Source organism: Marmota monax, unplaced genomic scaffold (genome assembly GCF_021218885.2).
Source record: "Marmota monax isolate L192 unplaced genomic scaffold, Marmota_monax_Labrador192_F-V1.1 WCK01_AAM20220418_F8-fsc00065, whole genome shotgun sequence".
Lineage (NCBI taxonomy): Eukaryota > Metazoa > Chordata > Mammalia > Rodentia > Sciuridae > Marmota > Marmota monax.
In genome coordinates, this window is record NW_026694038.1 from 8,279,256 (window position 1) to 8,295,795 (window position 16,540).

Consider the following 16,540-nt stretch of genomic DNA (forward strand, 5'->3'; position numbering starts at 1 on the left):
ACTGTCAATTATGACACCTTAGTGACTAAAACTTGTGATGCATTGTCTTACCATGCCCCCATTCCCGCATTTTGTCGGGGCAGATAGCCATACATTTTTTTTTTCAAAAAAATTGCCTATGATGTGAATAAAAATTTTAAGTGAATAACCAGAATATAAAACAATATATCATTTGAATTGTTGGTGAATTTTTTAAAAATTGCTGTGCAATTGTGTACTTAAAAAAAAAATTCTAGACCTTTTAGAACTGAAGAAATACATTTCCATAAATGGGACAGGTGAGAGGAAGAACAGCTGGAAGCTGACCTGAAACCTGCACACACGTGGCTTTTAAACAACATTCAGAAGTATAAAGCAGGAGAGAGATACTAAGCAGGAGGAGAAAGAAGAAGAGGAAGAGAGTGGGATAGTTCAGAGAGGGCCTTATACAATAGACTAAACTAGGGGCAACTGGGGAAGCTAAAGGATTTCAGGCTGGGAGTAGTGACATGAGGTCTGTGTCTAGGAGCAACGTAATGGATGGATGGAAGGCCTGCACTGCCCATCACCAAAGCATGGGAAGAAGAGGGCTGGTTACAGAGATACTAAGATTAAGTAAACTGATCTAGACATCTTGGGATAGGCATGCAAGGCAGAAAGGAACTAACAAAAATTGCTATATAGGTTTTTGTTTAGTATCTAGGTTATTTATGAAGTCACTAAACACAGTGCCGTAAAGGGATGAAGATTTGGGGGAAAGCAAAGTTCAGTTTATTGATTTCAAGGTACCAAAAGGACATCTAAATTTAAGTGCCTAGAAATAGTGATGACAGCTAACAGTCTGTGCTAACCACTACGCTACACACTTCATTATGGTAGTCAATCCTCAACTTGACCAGGTTCCTTCTGGGCATAGAATATTGTCCAGGCCGTTGGGAATAGAATGGGATGGCCAAAAAGGTCAATACTATAATTTTCCCTATTTTACACACAAGACATTTGAGAGTCAGAAAGTACTAGAGTAGAAATTTAGACCCAGGGATAGCTCTGAACTTTATGTTCTCAACTGCTTTGCCTTACTGACTTTCAGCACCAAGCAAATGGATGGAGTTCAGGAGTTGAAATCCATAGGTCCAAGTGAGATCACCAGAGACAATATAAAAGTATGATAAGAAGTTCAAGGACAGATTCACTGCCAGCCCCAGAACGTACAATGTGGGAAGAATGAGGAACCCATGATGAAACTGAGAAAGGGTGGGCAAGTCAGGCAGGGTGAGGACTAGAGGCCCCTGGATTGGCTGGCATCCTAGTGGATTAGTGGTGACCTTGAGGATGTCAGTTTCAATAGCATGCTGGCAGTGGAGGCCAGATGGCAGGGTTAGGACTGAAGCCTGGGAACATGCAGTGCTCTTTCAAAAAGATGGAGAGTCAGTGAGAAACATTGCCAGAGGGATACATGCAGTCAAAGATGACATTCTTATTGCAAGTAGTGATTGGCATTCGTGTGTCTAAGCACTGAGGAGAAAGAGGGTCCCTGAACAGCAAGATATTGAAGCTGAGAGAAAGAGAGGGCAAAATTATTGGAGCAAGGCCTCAGAGGAGATGGGAGAAATGTTTTTCCACTGAGTTTATGTTTTCTGTAAATGTGTTTTGGTTATTCTTTTCTGGGTTTAAACTGGTATGTCTATTATAAGCTACTTAAGAACAAGATATGAAACTGCTTTACATTGTCACACAATTCCCACAGGTCTGTTTAGTTTCCACACATGCCCACTGGGGACATACTCTAATATGTGCTAATTAATATTAGTACATTCCAATTCTCAAAAACTAGATTATGAAAATATATAGTGATTATTATATGAAACAACTGCATCTTCACATGTGCACTGAACATAAAGTTGGATTAATAAGTTGCAGGAAATAATAGTTCACAAGTCAAAATAAAATTGTGATTCATGTGTGTTGACAATAGCTTTGTTCCCCTCCCCCAAGTAATTAGATCCAAACTAGGTTCTGTCCTTCAAACTAGGAGGGAATCGACAGGATTATGTAGCAGCAAGAATGGGAAGCATACTTCCATAGGCATTCAAAAGAACTCAATGTCAGATCCTTCTCAGGCATAAATCTTGGTGTTTTGACTTTAGACTAGATAAAGCTGTCAAGTGGAAATGTATACAGCCATCAGAACTGAAGAGAAGGGTGTTTAAATCTATGTTCAATCACCTTGGAATAAACAGCACCAGTCCAAAACACCCTTCTTCAGGAAATTAAAAAGGAGCCAGACCCACCCAGGGCCAGTAGCAAGAAATTCCACTACAGCCCTGCGAGTGAGTTCTTTGTCATTCCCCTTAATCTTGTCTGTCTTCAGGATCACTCAGGGACACTTTTTGCCTGCCACAGCCTCAAGAGGGCTTTAATTCTTTCCCTTGTTGGGTAGTTTGTGAGACCTTGAAGCAAGATTTGGGGGTTCCGGAATGGTTCTCCCTGAGCCTCTTAATTCAGCTCTCTTTGTGTGTAAATTGCAAAGCCCAGGGATGTCATGAACAGGAGTTGTAACTGCTAAACTAAAATTCAAGCTACAAAATAGCCATGGGGAAAACAGATGTCTTTGACTAGCAAATGTTTTAACATTGGGAAAATTCAAGTGAAGCACATTATTTGTTTCCCATCAACAATTAAAGTAGATATGGCAAAACCTAATTCTGACTACTGAAGAAAAAAACAAGGCTGATTTAATAAAGACTTTGCCTTTCAGGGTTTTGGAGAGGCAATAATACAAGCTATTGAGTAATAAGTATATAGCCAAGGGAAGATTTTGGCAAATCTGATCTATAATTTGTGTAATATTTAGATATAAAACCCCCATTTAAAAATTATTTTCTTTTTATTTATTTGGTGGTTGGTACATGTAGGGGGGGGGTGGCTGGGGATTGAACCCAGGGTCTTAAGCATGCTAGGCAAGCACTCTGTCACTGAACCACATCCAAGCCCTAAAAGGTCCTATTACAGTATTGAAAAACGTCTAAGTAAATTAAATACCGCATTCACCTTATGAATTTACTTATTAAACGTTTCCCTCTCCTCTCTTAGTTTAAATTAACTGACCAATCCTTGATACAAATGATTCAAAAATTCCAAAGAGTTTGGAGTCTGAAGAAGAAAACTCTCAACCACCATGATGCAATGGCCCCTGAAGAATATATGCTCACTTTCTACCACTCACTGTTTTGAGGACGATGAACAGCAGGATCTGCTGAGGCTGGCACAAAGCAGCCAAGGTTTTCTGCACCAGCTGTAAGCCTGACCCCTTTCCTCCTGACATAAAGCATTTGCCTTTGGTTATAGCCACTTCCATCAACCCAACAACAGAGAATTCCAGCGTGGCTTATAAATGGCATGCACCCTTTGGCGGCACTACAGGGCATGACTGCTGTCAGGCCACTAAGCCTGCCATCTGGCCTTGCTAAATAATCAATGTGCGTGTTTGAAAAGGGTATGCCAAGAAGCTCACAGGTCCATGAACATACACGCACACCATTATTCTCCCCGCCTCATCCTTGCCTGTGATTTGTGCACACAACTAGACCAGCAGCAGCCACGTTAACGCGCCCACAGCAGCCTCACACGGGATGCTTTTGCCTTAAGCTTGTGGTTTATTTTCAAGGGCTCCAAAAAGGGTTCATTCCTCCCTAGGTTTTCAGGGAGTTTAGGCAGTAGTGATAATCTTGTTTACTGAGGTCATGGTTCTTGAAGATTTTCAGTGATTAATTTCTTAAGTTTTATTTATTAAATTTTTACTTGTTGTAATGGAATCAACACTGGTCTGTGAGTCCTGAGATCTGGATTCTAACCCTGCCACTTACATTTTGTCAAGTGAACTTTCTTGAGATCATTGCCCCTGAATCTGGTCTATGTTCCAAGAGCATCAAGGGAATTCACTAGAGTTTCAATGAAAATCTGTGAATGATTTTCAGATTTTTAAATGGCAGCACACACACATTTTGCAACTGAAGTCAGTGTAAGAAACATTGCTTTGGTATCACCCTGTCTCAGAGTGTCCCGCAGCAAAAATTCCAAAAAAAGTGATTTTTTTTTTTTTTTTTTAGGAAGGGTAGTGAGTTTCCAACTATAAAATGTTTAAGTCCATTATTCAGCTTTTATTGAGTGTATGCTTTATGCCAAGTATTACTACATGTTAAAGAAAACAACAAAAAAAATTAAGTCATGATTCCTTCCTTGAAAAAGCTCCACTTGGGGGAAATGAGCACTTAAACAAATAATTATGACACAATAGAGACAGACCATTCTAAGAGAGCCAGGCTCAGAATTTTCCTGTGGTTCCTGAGAAATGATTCACTCCACCTGCCACAGAAGAACTAGTCCTCCCCCTCACAAGTAGAAACTCATATCTGTACTTTTTGGGGAACTTATATTATTTTTCTATAACCAAATACTACAAGTTCATTGTAAAAAATTAGAAAATACAGATAAGTTTAAGGGGGAAAAAATAAAATATCCCCATTCTTATGACACTGACCAGCTTACACTTTTATTTTATGTCAGCTGGTCTTGCCTAAACCTTTGTTCCAACAAGATCCCTTCCCTTTAAGATTTACTGAGCCTGTCCTCTGTGCCAGCATCTCTGCAGAGTAAGGTCACACAGACAGACCCTGATTCACTTCTCTATGACTCCAAAGCCGTCATAAAACCTGAAATCCAAAACAAATGTCTGCTCACTGGATTTCTCTCCTCAGCCTCAAGAAAAGTAGCCTCTGACACCCAGATGTTGGCCTGGCTCTCCCAGCCAGGCCTTGGTGCTGTCCTGCTAAACATAAACAATATCAGACAAGGCTGCTTGGGGACCTCGATGGATCAAGAAAGAAACACATCCACTTCTTCATCATGTCTGAATACAGACACAACTTTGATACTGTCCAAGTCACAATGTACCAGGTGTCCCCCTCTCCTGGCTGCTAGAGGAGATAATACCTAGCAGGATCGGAAAACCTGAATTAGCCAGAGCAAAAAAGGCTTCAAGGGAAGGGTACAAACAATACTGGGGTAATGGAGTGAGGTTTATTTAGGAAGTTTTAAGGTAGAAGTGACAGGATGACAAGACATGAGGTGGGGAATGCAAACAGAAGCCAGATGTAAAGGATTTTCCCTGAATGAATGAAAAGCAGTGGGAATTTTTTTATGATGAAGATAAAACTACTGCTTCTAATTGAGACAGGGAAGAATTTTAAGCAGGGAAATAATAAAATCATATTTCCACTGAAGCAAGTGCATTATCGCAGCTCTGTATAGGCACCAAGAAAATGGGAGCAGGACAATCAGGGAGGAGGCTATAAACCAATTCCCAGAGAAGGTAATGTGGCTGGACCAACGTTGGGTCAGTGAGAAAGGGAAGGAAGAGAGAAACTCCCCTCCTCTTTTTTAAACCCTGCAGACCTTTTGGCACTAGCTCCCCAGGATGTCTTTCCTAAGGCCCCAGGCAACTCAGCTACCTCTGTGATTCATGGATCTTCCATTTACATCCCAGCCTCTGGGCTCCTCAAGAACAGGAAATGGGTGTCTTTTCACTTTCATGCCTGTGTTTAGCTCTATGAGTTAGGGCAGCAGCCTTCCAGGTGCTGGTTATATGTTTGTAGAATAAAGTCTTCCAATAGAGCCTTCTAAGGAAAGGAATCAAGACTATAGACTTCCTAAGACATCACTAGTATGTGTTCTAATACAATACAATCTTGTAATAATATCCATATCCAAGCTCCACAAAACAAATTATGCTTTGTGTGAACTGTTTTTAATTGAAATCAGCAAACCTACTGAATATGTTATAATTGAAAGGTCCTGTGATGTGGTAAGTAGTGATTATCATTTTTTTCTTCTTGTAAATATATTAGATATTCCTCATCTAATGCATAGAAAATCATTCCATGTTAAAATTGCTATTTTATTTGAGGAAATAATTAATATTTTAATTAAAAGTAGATAGGATCAAAATAAATATACAGTTTATAGCACTAATTATTTTCCTTATTATTTCCTGACAGCAGGAAGCCATCAGTCTTGTTAGAATTCTTTCTCATCTTATCTCGGTTAAATTGATGATTTCAGTGTATTAGGTGCTGTTGAAAAGCTCAGTGTTTTCCTTCTACCCTGGGCTGAGCAGCGCTTTTAATAACATCCACATCTACCCTCATTTAAATCATGTTCACGAGCAACACTACTATATAAGGCAATTTTTTTTTTCCTCGCTGCTTGAGAATTTTTTTCCCCACTGATTTGTCTTGGCTTTTCCATTTCATTTTAGAGGATCCAGCCCCAATAATTCATTTATAATAGAAAAGACTCTTAAATTCAAGGCTTGAAAGAAATTAGCTTTTAGGCGATGATAAATGTTAATAAAATTAGACTTTTTTTGACATTACACACTTTTCAGGATATTGATATTCACTGCTATACAGCATTCTATATTTTCAGTAATGTGAACATTTTCATAGTTTAGAAAAAATTTTACATTGTGATAGAATTCTTGAGCTTATTTGCAGAGGCATATTTTAAATATTTGCATACTCAAAAATCACAGAATAAAATCTGTTTAACAAAAGAATATTGGTATGTCTGAAACTATAGAGTTTTCTGATTCAGAAATCACATAAGTAAACAATCAGAAGTTTGCCAGTAATAATCATCAACTATCACATTAATTAGATAAAACTGTACTGATTATATGTGTATTGTATCTATATATGTACATGAGTGTGTATGTAAATTTTCTATTTTTTTAAGTCCATTAGATTTTCTTTAACAGAAAGATAATTAGTGGACATTTCCTTTAAACTCAATAATGTAATTCTTTTTTTTTAATATTTATTTATTTTTAGTTTTTTTTGGCAGACACAACATCTTTGTTTGTATGTGGTGCTGAGGATCGAACCCGGGCCGCAAGCATGCCAGGCTAGCTCGCTACCACTTGAGCCACATCCCCAGCCCCAATAATGTAATTCTTAAGTTAACAAATTCCCTGAAATATCATTCTAAACAGAAATTGGTCCTATGTCTATGATGATGAGTGAAAACAGCATAACATAGACAACATTGGACTTCAAATGCATTTATCGACGAGATGCTTAATCAAGGACTTAACGTATGCTTAGACCAATTTACATTCATTCTCTCCACCAGAAACTTTGGAGTAGTACTTATATGCCAGGCACTAGGCCAGCTACAGGGGAATCAAGAAGCATTGAGTCATAGCTCCTATACTTGAGAAGCCCAGTCTCAGGGCAGCATTCATCACTTTTCAAAGGAAAATTCTATAGGAAATGGTAAACACTATCATGGAGACACGAACAAAGTTGGATGGAATCTCAAGAGGTAAGAGGAGCAAATTTGCACATAGGCACGGATTCTGATTTTCAGTGTTTATTGTGCTTTGTGCCTAAGTATGTATCTGGAGTTTTGTCTGGAAGAAAGTCTGGATGTATACAGGACAATTCAAAAGTAGAAATCATTTAAGGTTGCCTGATTCCCTGTCACACATATCTGATATTATGTAAATTTTAATCTAAAAGAAATATAGTATCTACTCATAATTCTTAATAGTCCACAGTTGAAGGAAGTCCATAAATACTACATAAAAAAGTAATAATCAGAAAAAAATTCAGCAAAGTTGACAAGTTTAAATGGTAAATTAAGCAGAATACATTTTTTAAATTCTAAAATTACGACTAAGATATGTATTTCTAGGATAACCAACATTAATTCATTAGAAAAACTATGAAAATAGTATAAACTTTCTTTTGATTTATTTTGCTCATACTTGGTTTTTCTCAGAGGCTAGAGACCTTTATCAACAGTCACTTAATAAATAATTATTAGGAATGTAAACTGGTTAATAATTCAATTTTAAGGCAGTTTATCAAGTAATAATAATGAAATGCTTACTTAGTCATAGAATATAGGCTCTATCATAAGTAATTTGGACACAACCAACACAGACAAGTCAAACACAACTCTTACCTCCTTGTTCACACAACTGCTGGGCTAACGCATCTTTGAAAATAACCTGGCCCCTGTGTGTGGCTGTAGCCCTGAAAATGAACAGGAAAAGGTTAATTCAAATATTGTAACATATGTGGTACTAAGATCTTTTTAAAATTAAATTTAAATGCAAAGAGCCTCATTCTTAAAGTTCACTTTGAAATTATGATCTTTAAAAAGGAGTGCATCTGAACAGGGACAGAAGTGGACCATAGAGTGAAGGTTGAAACCAAGACCCTGGGTTGATGGTTACCTTCTGGTCTTACTTTATAAATATACTGCAACATTCGGGGACTTATTTTGAAAACAGCAGATGTAAGCAAAACCTAGATGGAAGAAAAATTATGGAATGAATGCTTGTTAAAATTTATTCTTTAAGTGATGTTGATATAAAATGTTTGTGGAGTAATCATGATATTACTACTAGAGATAAATGCTCTTCAGGTATTTTTTTTTCCGAAATCAATAACACAGAGAGTGAAGCAAAGAATTATATTTTTAAAAGTATTTTCTTTTAAAAAAATAAGGGTTATTATAGCTTTCATAATAAAATCTGCCAGATTAAAATATCCCCTTTCTCCCTATTGGGTCTAATTCACTATTGAAAGGAGACGTGCATCTTTTACCTCCTCTAATCAGAGCTATGCACATGGGTATTGAGAAAAAAAAAAAATCCTTGCAGCAGATGTGTTATTCAGTGTCTATAATAGGAAACATCTTATTAAAGGAATAATTGTTTATGCTTTTATATGTTAAGTGTTTTCTTTTAAAAATAATTCTTCTGGTGTAAAAACATGTTACTTAAACGAACTTAGATCAGAAAATCATGTTTCCTTGAGAAACTTGATTTTAGAAAATAAGCCGTACAAAATATTTTTACTAATTAAAAATATTAACATTAAATCCTGACTTTATTTTTTTTTATCAAAAATCACCCTATGATAAAGATAATTTGATTCAGTCCTTATCTGCTGAAGATAGATTATGTGCTTGGCTCATGAGAGGGCATGGTTTGTCCTCTGCATTTCTTCTCCCCAAGGTCTTCTTTGGTCAACATCTTGTCCTTTCCTCAGCTCATGAGGGCCTCCTGGCTACCAACATTCCCTACTCTGGCCCCCATGTGGAGATACCTTCCCCCTTCATTCTGCAGACCTTTCTGATTTCTGTCCTCCATGAAATTGTTGCTAGCCCCTGGTGTCAATACCCAGGACCCAACTCTCTGAAAGTAATCTGATAAACTAATCCATTCTGGAGATGATGTTGCTTCAAGCAAATATATTTCAACAGTGACACTAAAAATATTATACTTTCACACACACACACACATATACACACACACTGGCATGAGTGACAGTTTTGAGTGGTGGAAGGGAGACTTAATTGGAGAGAAAAATCGTTGTATAGCTTCAACTCACAGCATATGTGAAACCTATAAAGAGAGTCAGACCATGCTTTCCATATTAATTATTATCAAAATTACAGATAAGCAGATGCTATTTTTTTCTTTTTATTCATGTATGTTTATAGTGTTTTCTTCACTTTCAGAAAGCTTAAAATGAGGACTAAACATTTGATGAATCTAAGCCATAAACATACCCTACTGACTCATTAATTAATACAAGTTTTCTCTCAGGCAGAATATGTTGACTTTATTTACCATTTTAAATGCATTATTCAATTCAATCAAGCCAAGTGTTTTTGAGATCACATCTAATTCTAAATAGCAATACAAAGATCATAAGTATAGAATTTTGGTGTGACACTTGCTTTGGAAGGGAGATGTTATTTTCAGAAATCACTAACCACTAAGAAACCTCCTACAGTATATAATGCTTAAATAATTATCTGTTTTAGTTGTCTTCTGATTGTAAGCATGTAATAGTCCTATCATAATATTTCTTGTTGGTCCACACGCTTGGTTATTATTGTGCCAGTCTGTGCTCCTCCTGAATAGGCTGAGCCCAAGTATTGAGATAAGATACTTTCAACAGAGGTTTCACTTATATCTATTTCAGAGATGTCAAGAAATCTTTGTTACCGTGTGGTGCCCTGTGGTAAGTCCATATGTTTTCCCCAATACTTACTTTTCTCAGATTTAGGATTTGTTGCTTTCATTCATATACTTACTTCTGCTTTAGTTCAATGAATAGATCTCATAAATTTCTAAAGAATTACAAAGTAATTGAAGCTGATAGCATAATACTCATTCTGCAGATAGAAAAGAAACTGCAAGATAAAAAATGGAGCCCTGGCTTTTGAAGTTGTGGGCTTCCCTCCCCTCATCCAACATGCTCCCCACCACCCATTTCCCCATCTTCCTAGTGCATTTTTCTAGAACTCTTGGGCATTAGGAAGCAGATTTTGAAAGCCACTGAACTCATCTCTTACAGAATATGGATCAGGCACCCTGTTAATGGTAACTTAGCATTTAAAAACTGTCTTGAGAAACACAGCATACCATGTGCTTAAGGCCATTGTTCCAAGTCTTTTGCTTGGGAAAAGTAGAAATGATAATAATAATGTGGTGGGTCTATACTATATCTATTATAGCACCTATTATTATTTAAAAATTACCCCTGTTAGCACTGTTGTAAGAATCTATATAAATCAACTTATTCCTGACAACAGTCATGTGAGCTAGGTGCCATTATCCCAATTTTTCTAGAACACAGAGCTATCACGTGATTTACAAACGTCACACAACTGACTGTAAAATCAGAATTCAATCCCAGGCAGTCTGAAGGTAGAATCCTGCTTTTAAGCATTCTATCAAATTTTCATTAACCTAGTCCAAGATATGATGGTAGTTTTCAATCTCTTTTGGAAGGAGAGCCTGCTTTCTGGGCTTGATCTTTTTTTTTTTTTTTAAAGAGACTAATCTCAGTTTAATTGAAATATAATTGGCATATAATGAACAAAAACATTTTAAGCAATCAAGAAGTTTTGACAATTGTATACACCTATGTATCACCAGTACAATAAGATATAGAATATCACCCTACAATTTTCATCACTCTACAATTTTCCACCTGTCTCCCTCTCTGAGACAGATTTAGGATGAATAGTATTCTAATTTCTATCACCATAAAACAGCTCTTCCTTTTAAAAATTTTATTTTTTTTGCTGTGCTAGGGATTGAACCCAGAACCTCTCACATAATTTACTATTGACCTGTACCTCCTGATCTTTTTGTGGTTATACATGATGTGGAGTTACACTGGTCATGTATTCATATATGAACATAAGAAAGTTATGTCCAATTCATTCTGCTTTTTTTTTTCCATTCCCATCCCAGCTCCCTTCCCCTCTCTTCCCCCTGTCCAATCCAGTGAACCTCCACTCCTCCCTCCAGCCTGCCTATTGTGAGTCAGCATGTGCATATCAAGAGAACAGTTGGCCTTTGGTTTTTTTGAGTCTGGCTTATTTCACTTAGTATGATAGTCTCCAGATCCATCCATTTACCTGCAAATGCCATTATTCCATTCTTCTTTATGGCTGAGTAATATTCCATTGTGTATATGTACCACATTTTCTTTATTCGTTCATCTATTGAAGGGCACCTAGGTTGGTTCCATAGCTTAGCTATTGTGAATTCAGCTGCAGTAAACATTGATGTGGCTATGTCACTATTCTAAGTCCTTTGGGTATAAGCCAAGGAGTGGGATAATCAGGTCAAATGTTGGTCTCATTCCAAGTTTTCTGAGGAATCTCCATACTGCTTTCCTGAATGGCTACACAAATTTTCAATCCCACCCACAATATATGGGTGTACCTTTTTCCCACATCCTTGCCAACATTTATTGTTACTTGTATTCTTGACAATTGCCATTCTGATGGAGTGAGATGAAATCCATTGTAGTTTTAACTTTTATTTCTCTGCTAGTGATGTTGAACATTATTTCATATATTTATTGACTGTTCCTATTTCTTCTTTTTTGAAATGTCTGTTCATTTGTCTATTTATTTATTGGGTTCCTCTGTCCATTTATATATTGGGTTATTTGGGGGTTTTTTGGTGTTAAGTTTTTTGAGTTCTTTATATATCCTGGAGATTAATGATCTATCTGAAGTGCAGGTGGAAAGAATCTCTCCCATTCCGTAAACTCTCTCTCTGTCCTTGATTGTTTCCTTTGCTATGAAGAAGCTTTTCAGTTTGATACCATCCCATTTATTGATTCTTGATTTTACTTCTTGCCCTTTAGGAATCTTATTCTTAAGCCAACATGATGGAGATTTGGGCCTACTTTTTCTTCTATTAGGCGCAGGTTCTCTGGTCTAATTCCTAGGTCCTTGATCCGCTTTGAGTTGAGTTTTGTGCAGGGTGAGAGATAGGGGTTTAATTTCATTTTGGTACATATGGATTTCCAGTTCTCCCAGCACCATTTGTTGAGTAGTCTATCTTTTCTCCAATGCATGTTTATGGCACCTTTGTCTAGTACAAGATAGCTGTATTTGTGTGGACTTTTCTCTGTGCCTTCTATTCTGTTTCATTGTTCTTCATTTCTGTTTTTTTGTGCAAATTCCATGCTGTTTTTGTTACTGTAGCTCTATAGTATAATTTAAGATCTGGTATTATGATGCCTCCTGTTTCACTTTTCTTTTTTTCTTGCAATTTGAGGATTGCTTTGGCTGTTCTGGGCTTATTATTTTCCCCAATGAATTTCATGACTGCCTTTTCTATTTCTATGAAGAACAACATTGGAACTTGGGAATTGTATTAAACCTGTGTAACAGTTTTCATAATATGGGAATATTAATTCTCCCTATCCTTCTAAGGTCTTCTTCAATTTCTTTCTTTATTATTCTGTAGTTTTCATTGTAGAGGTATTTCACCTCTTTTGTTGGATTGATTCCCAAGTTTGTTTTTGTTTTGTTGAGGCTATTGTGAATGGGCTGGTTTTCCTAATTCCTCTTGCAGCGGATTCATCACTGATGTATAGGAAGACATTTGATTTATGTGTGTTAATTTTATATCCTGCTACTTTGCTGAATTCATTTATTAGTTCCAGAAGTTTTCTGGTAGAGTTTTATGGATCTTCTAAATATAGAATCATGTTGTCAGCAAATAGGGATATTTTGAGTTCTTCTTTTCCTATTTGTATCCCTTTAATTTCTTTTTTCTGTATAATTGCTCTGGCTAGAGTTTCCAGGGCTATGTTGAATAGAAGTGGTGAAAGAGGGCATCCCTGTCTTATTCCAGGTTTGAGAAGGAATGCTTTCAGTTTTTCTCTATTGAGAATGTTACTGGCCTTTGGATTAGCATATATAGCTTTTACAATGTTGAGGTATATTCCTACTATATGTTGAACCAACTTTGCGTCTCTGGAATGAACCCCATTTGATCATAATCTTTTAATACATTTTTGTATGCAATTTGCCAGTATTTTATTAGAATCATTGCATCTGTATTCATCAGGGATATTGGTCCAATTTTTTTTTTCCTTGATGTGTTTTTGTCTGATTCTGGTATCAGGATTCTGGGCTTGATCTTTAAGGTTATATTTTCTTTGGTTGTTGCTCTCTTACCCTTCTGGCTACAGCTAAGCCCTTTCATTTAATTTCCTCTTGAAAAAATAAACTACTGTTTCTGGACCATATGGTCAGGTACATGGAATTTGTCTTCAAATACTGCTTCTCTTGCCCCTTCTACCATAGTACTCCATGAACCTGCAACTTCTAATCAGCTCATGGAAGTCCCCTTTTACCTTGGTTATGTTTCTCCAAGAGTCCCATGACCTCTCACTTCTTTCCTCAAGAACACTGGGTATCATTCTCAGCCACACCACTGCCCAAGCCTTGTAGGGACAACCAATACACATATGCACATTGGAAGATAATCATCATGTGCACCAATTCTTAAAAACCTTTAAATTCCTCAGATAATTATTATATTTTAATATGAAAATGCTTCTCCCTGTAGGAGGTGCATGGTTAGTCATTTTAAAGGTCTGCATATTAGCATTTTATCTTAGAGGGAAAGAGAAGCCCAGGTGACTAGCAAGAACATAGGTTCCATTGCTTTATCCTATGAGATGTCTGTTCTGTTCTCTCCCTCATATGACTATGTCACTGATGGCAACACTACACACATACTTCAAGCCATGAAATAATTTATGGTGATTTACCTACATAATTACAGCTTTGATTTAAAATCTTATAGGGAAATAATACATTTTAATATATAAATGTATATGTGTATGTGTGTGTGTATATATATATATATATATATATATATTCAAAAATTTCTAACCATTAAATGACTCTACTGTTCAGATCCTCCAATTTTTAACCCACAGTATATTTTTGATACAAGAATATACAGTTATGGAATATGACAATAAGCCTTAATTATTTTTCCCTCTCTTTTCACAATTTACTCATTTTCATAATTGTTACTTTATGTAACTTATAGCTCTCTTTTTTGAGGAAAGTCCCTCAAATTTGTGATTCTAGTAACTATGCTGATAATCTAAATTTCTAATTTGGGGACAATTATTAAAACAAGGAAAAAACCTAAATGCTTTAAAACATAAAAGGGAGTAAGTGAATAACTCCAGGGAGAAATTATTTTTATATTAAACTCTCAATTTCAGCTATGCTAGAAATTTCTGAAGTTTCTATAATCAGTAATAATTTTTCAGAAGAGTTCAGTGTTCACTGGTCTAGGAAGAAGACCAAATTTTTCCAACAAGTTTCTAGTAAATACTTATCATATTCTTAGAAGACACATAGATCTCTAAAGCAAGCCTGCTAATAAGAGGCCCTTTATTTGTGTCTTGCTTACAAGTACTACCATCAGATTTCAATTTGAATGTACAGAAAAAGAATTAATAGTTATTATTCACAAATATATTGGTAGTATATTAATATTTTGACCAATATTAAATAAATTTTTTCTTGTATTGCAGTCTTTATTATATGATTTTAAAAATAAATTCCAGTGTTTTCCACTTAAATTTTTAAAAATTTAATATAATATTGGTTGAGAAATTTTTTTGGCAAATATACTTTATATTCTAGAGCGGAGGTTGATGAACTTTCAATTAAAAAATCAAACAATAGATATTATAGGTTGGTGAACCATAAGGTCTGGCTCAATTTTTCAATTCTGTTCTTGCAAGAGTAACATACTTAGATGAAATGTGAATGAATTAGTGAGTCTATGTTATAATAAAATTATGTTTACAAATAAAGAGCTCCCCATATTAAATACATAATCTTAAAGTTACTATTCTACCATTTGAGAAACTCTTTAGATTTCCCAAATGAAGAAAACTCATTGTGATCAACATATTCTGTGCTTGAAATAGTCTTTGTTATAATTTTAAAAGAGCATGAGATAGTCTCATCTTATCAACTCCTAGAGCAACTGTGCACCAAGGCATTTAAGAATTAACTGTGGATTGTGCTGTGGCACAGGACTGAAGCTCAGTCTTTACAGTGAAGAATACCAGCTTCAGATTCCCTATGTGAGAACAGGGATAACTTGAAATAACCACTATCACTTAAAGATAGTCATATTCACTCTTTGCATCCTTAATCTCTCAAATAGAGTCAAGCTTCTGAAACAGTATAAATCATTAATTAAAAAAGAAAGTGTCCCTTATAAGACACTAGTCATAATGATGTGAACTTAGGAAGAAATCAACACTATTTCTATTTTTTCAGTTCACAATTTGCTTCCAAGAGTGCAATATTGCAAGCCGGTTTCCAAGTAATGAATACAGACAGGTTTTAGTATAATTGTCACAGTGCCTGAATTCCCAAGTGTATTGTTTATTTATTGAATGAATCGATTTGCTCACAGATTGATGTGAAGAACAATATGAGCTGCCTCATCTTAAAACTAGGACAATGTGCTTTCCCTCCAGGGGTGGGTTACTTTTCCCACCTTTCTCTGTGGCTTTACCCATGAGGTCTGGTGTGTTACTGAGTCTTTTATATTCACAGCTACAAGGGCATTCATTAATCAGGTATTTGAATTTAATTTAGTGCAATATCAGTATGTCAAGTTACCCTCCAGAAACTATATGGAACATGAGAAAAGAAAGAGGTTTTCTGAGTTTAGTAAATTTTGTCTTTGAAGGAATCAATTTATTTGGAAAAATAATTCTTGCACCCTTGTTGTCAGCAAATTTAATAATTTCTAATTTGGGGACATTTATTAAAAGAAGAAAAAACCCAAATGCTTTAAAACATAAAAGGGAGTAAATGAATAACTCCAGGGAGAAATTATTTTTATATTAAACTCTCAATTTCAGCTAGACTAGGCTATTACAAAATGCTTCAAAGTTTCTGCATGCTTTCACAGCATTTGCTTTCCAAAACTTCACTGCTCTCATTGTTTTTACAACCACATCTTTTATTTTTAGACCACAGTCTTTTTCCTTCTGTCAAATATATAAATATTCTCTATCCCTGAAATCTAGTAATTGTAATATCTGTCTGTCCTTAAAGGTCACCCAATACATGGCTTAAGCCTGTTTCCTGATGGAGGTATAGTTATATTAGC

General features: G+C 35.9%; 1 protein-coding gene across 1 annotated transcript in view; it reads right to left on the minus strand.

Annotated features, from left to right (window-relative positions):
- The window catches only part of Reln (reelin), a 473,157-nt gene that overhangs the window by 262,686 nt on the left and 193,931 nt on the right, over positions 1-16,540 (minus strand). The window contains exon 4 of the mRNA XM_046464128.2: positions 8,008-8,078. Within this exon, the coding sequence (XP_046320084.1) occupies positions 8,008-8,078 (71 nt within the window). The remainder of the gene's footprint in view (positions 1-8,007; positions 8,079-16,540) is intronic.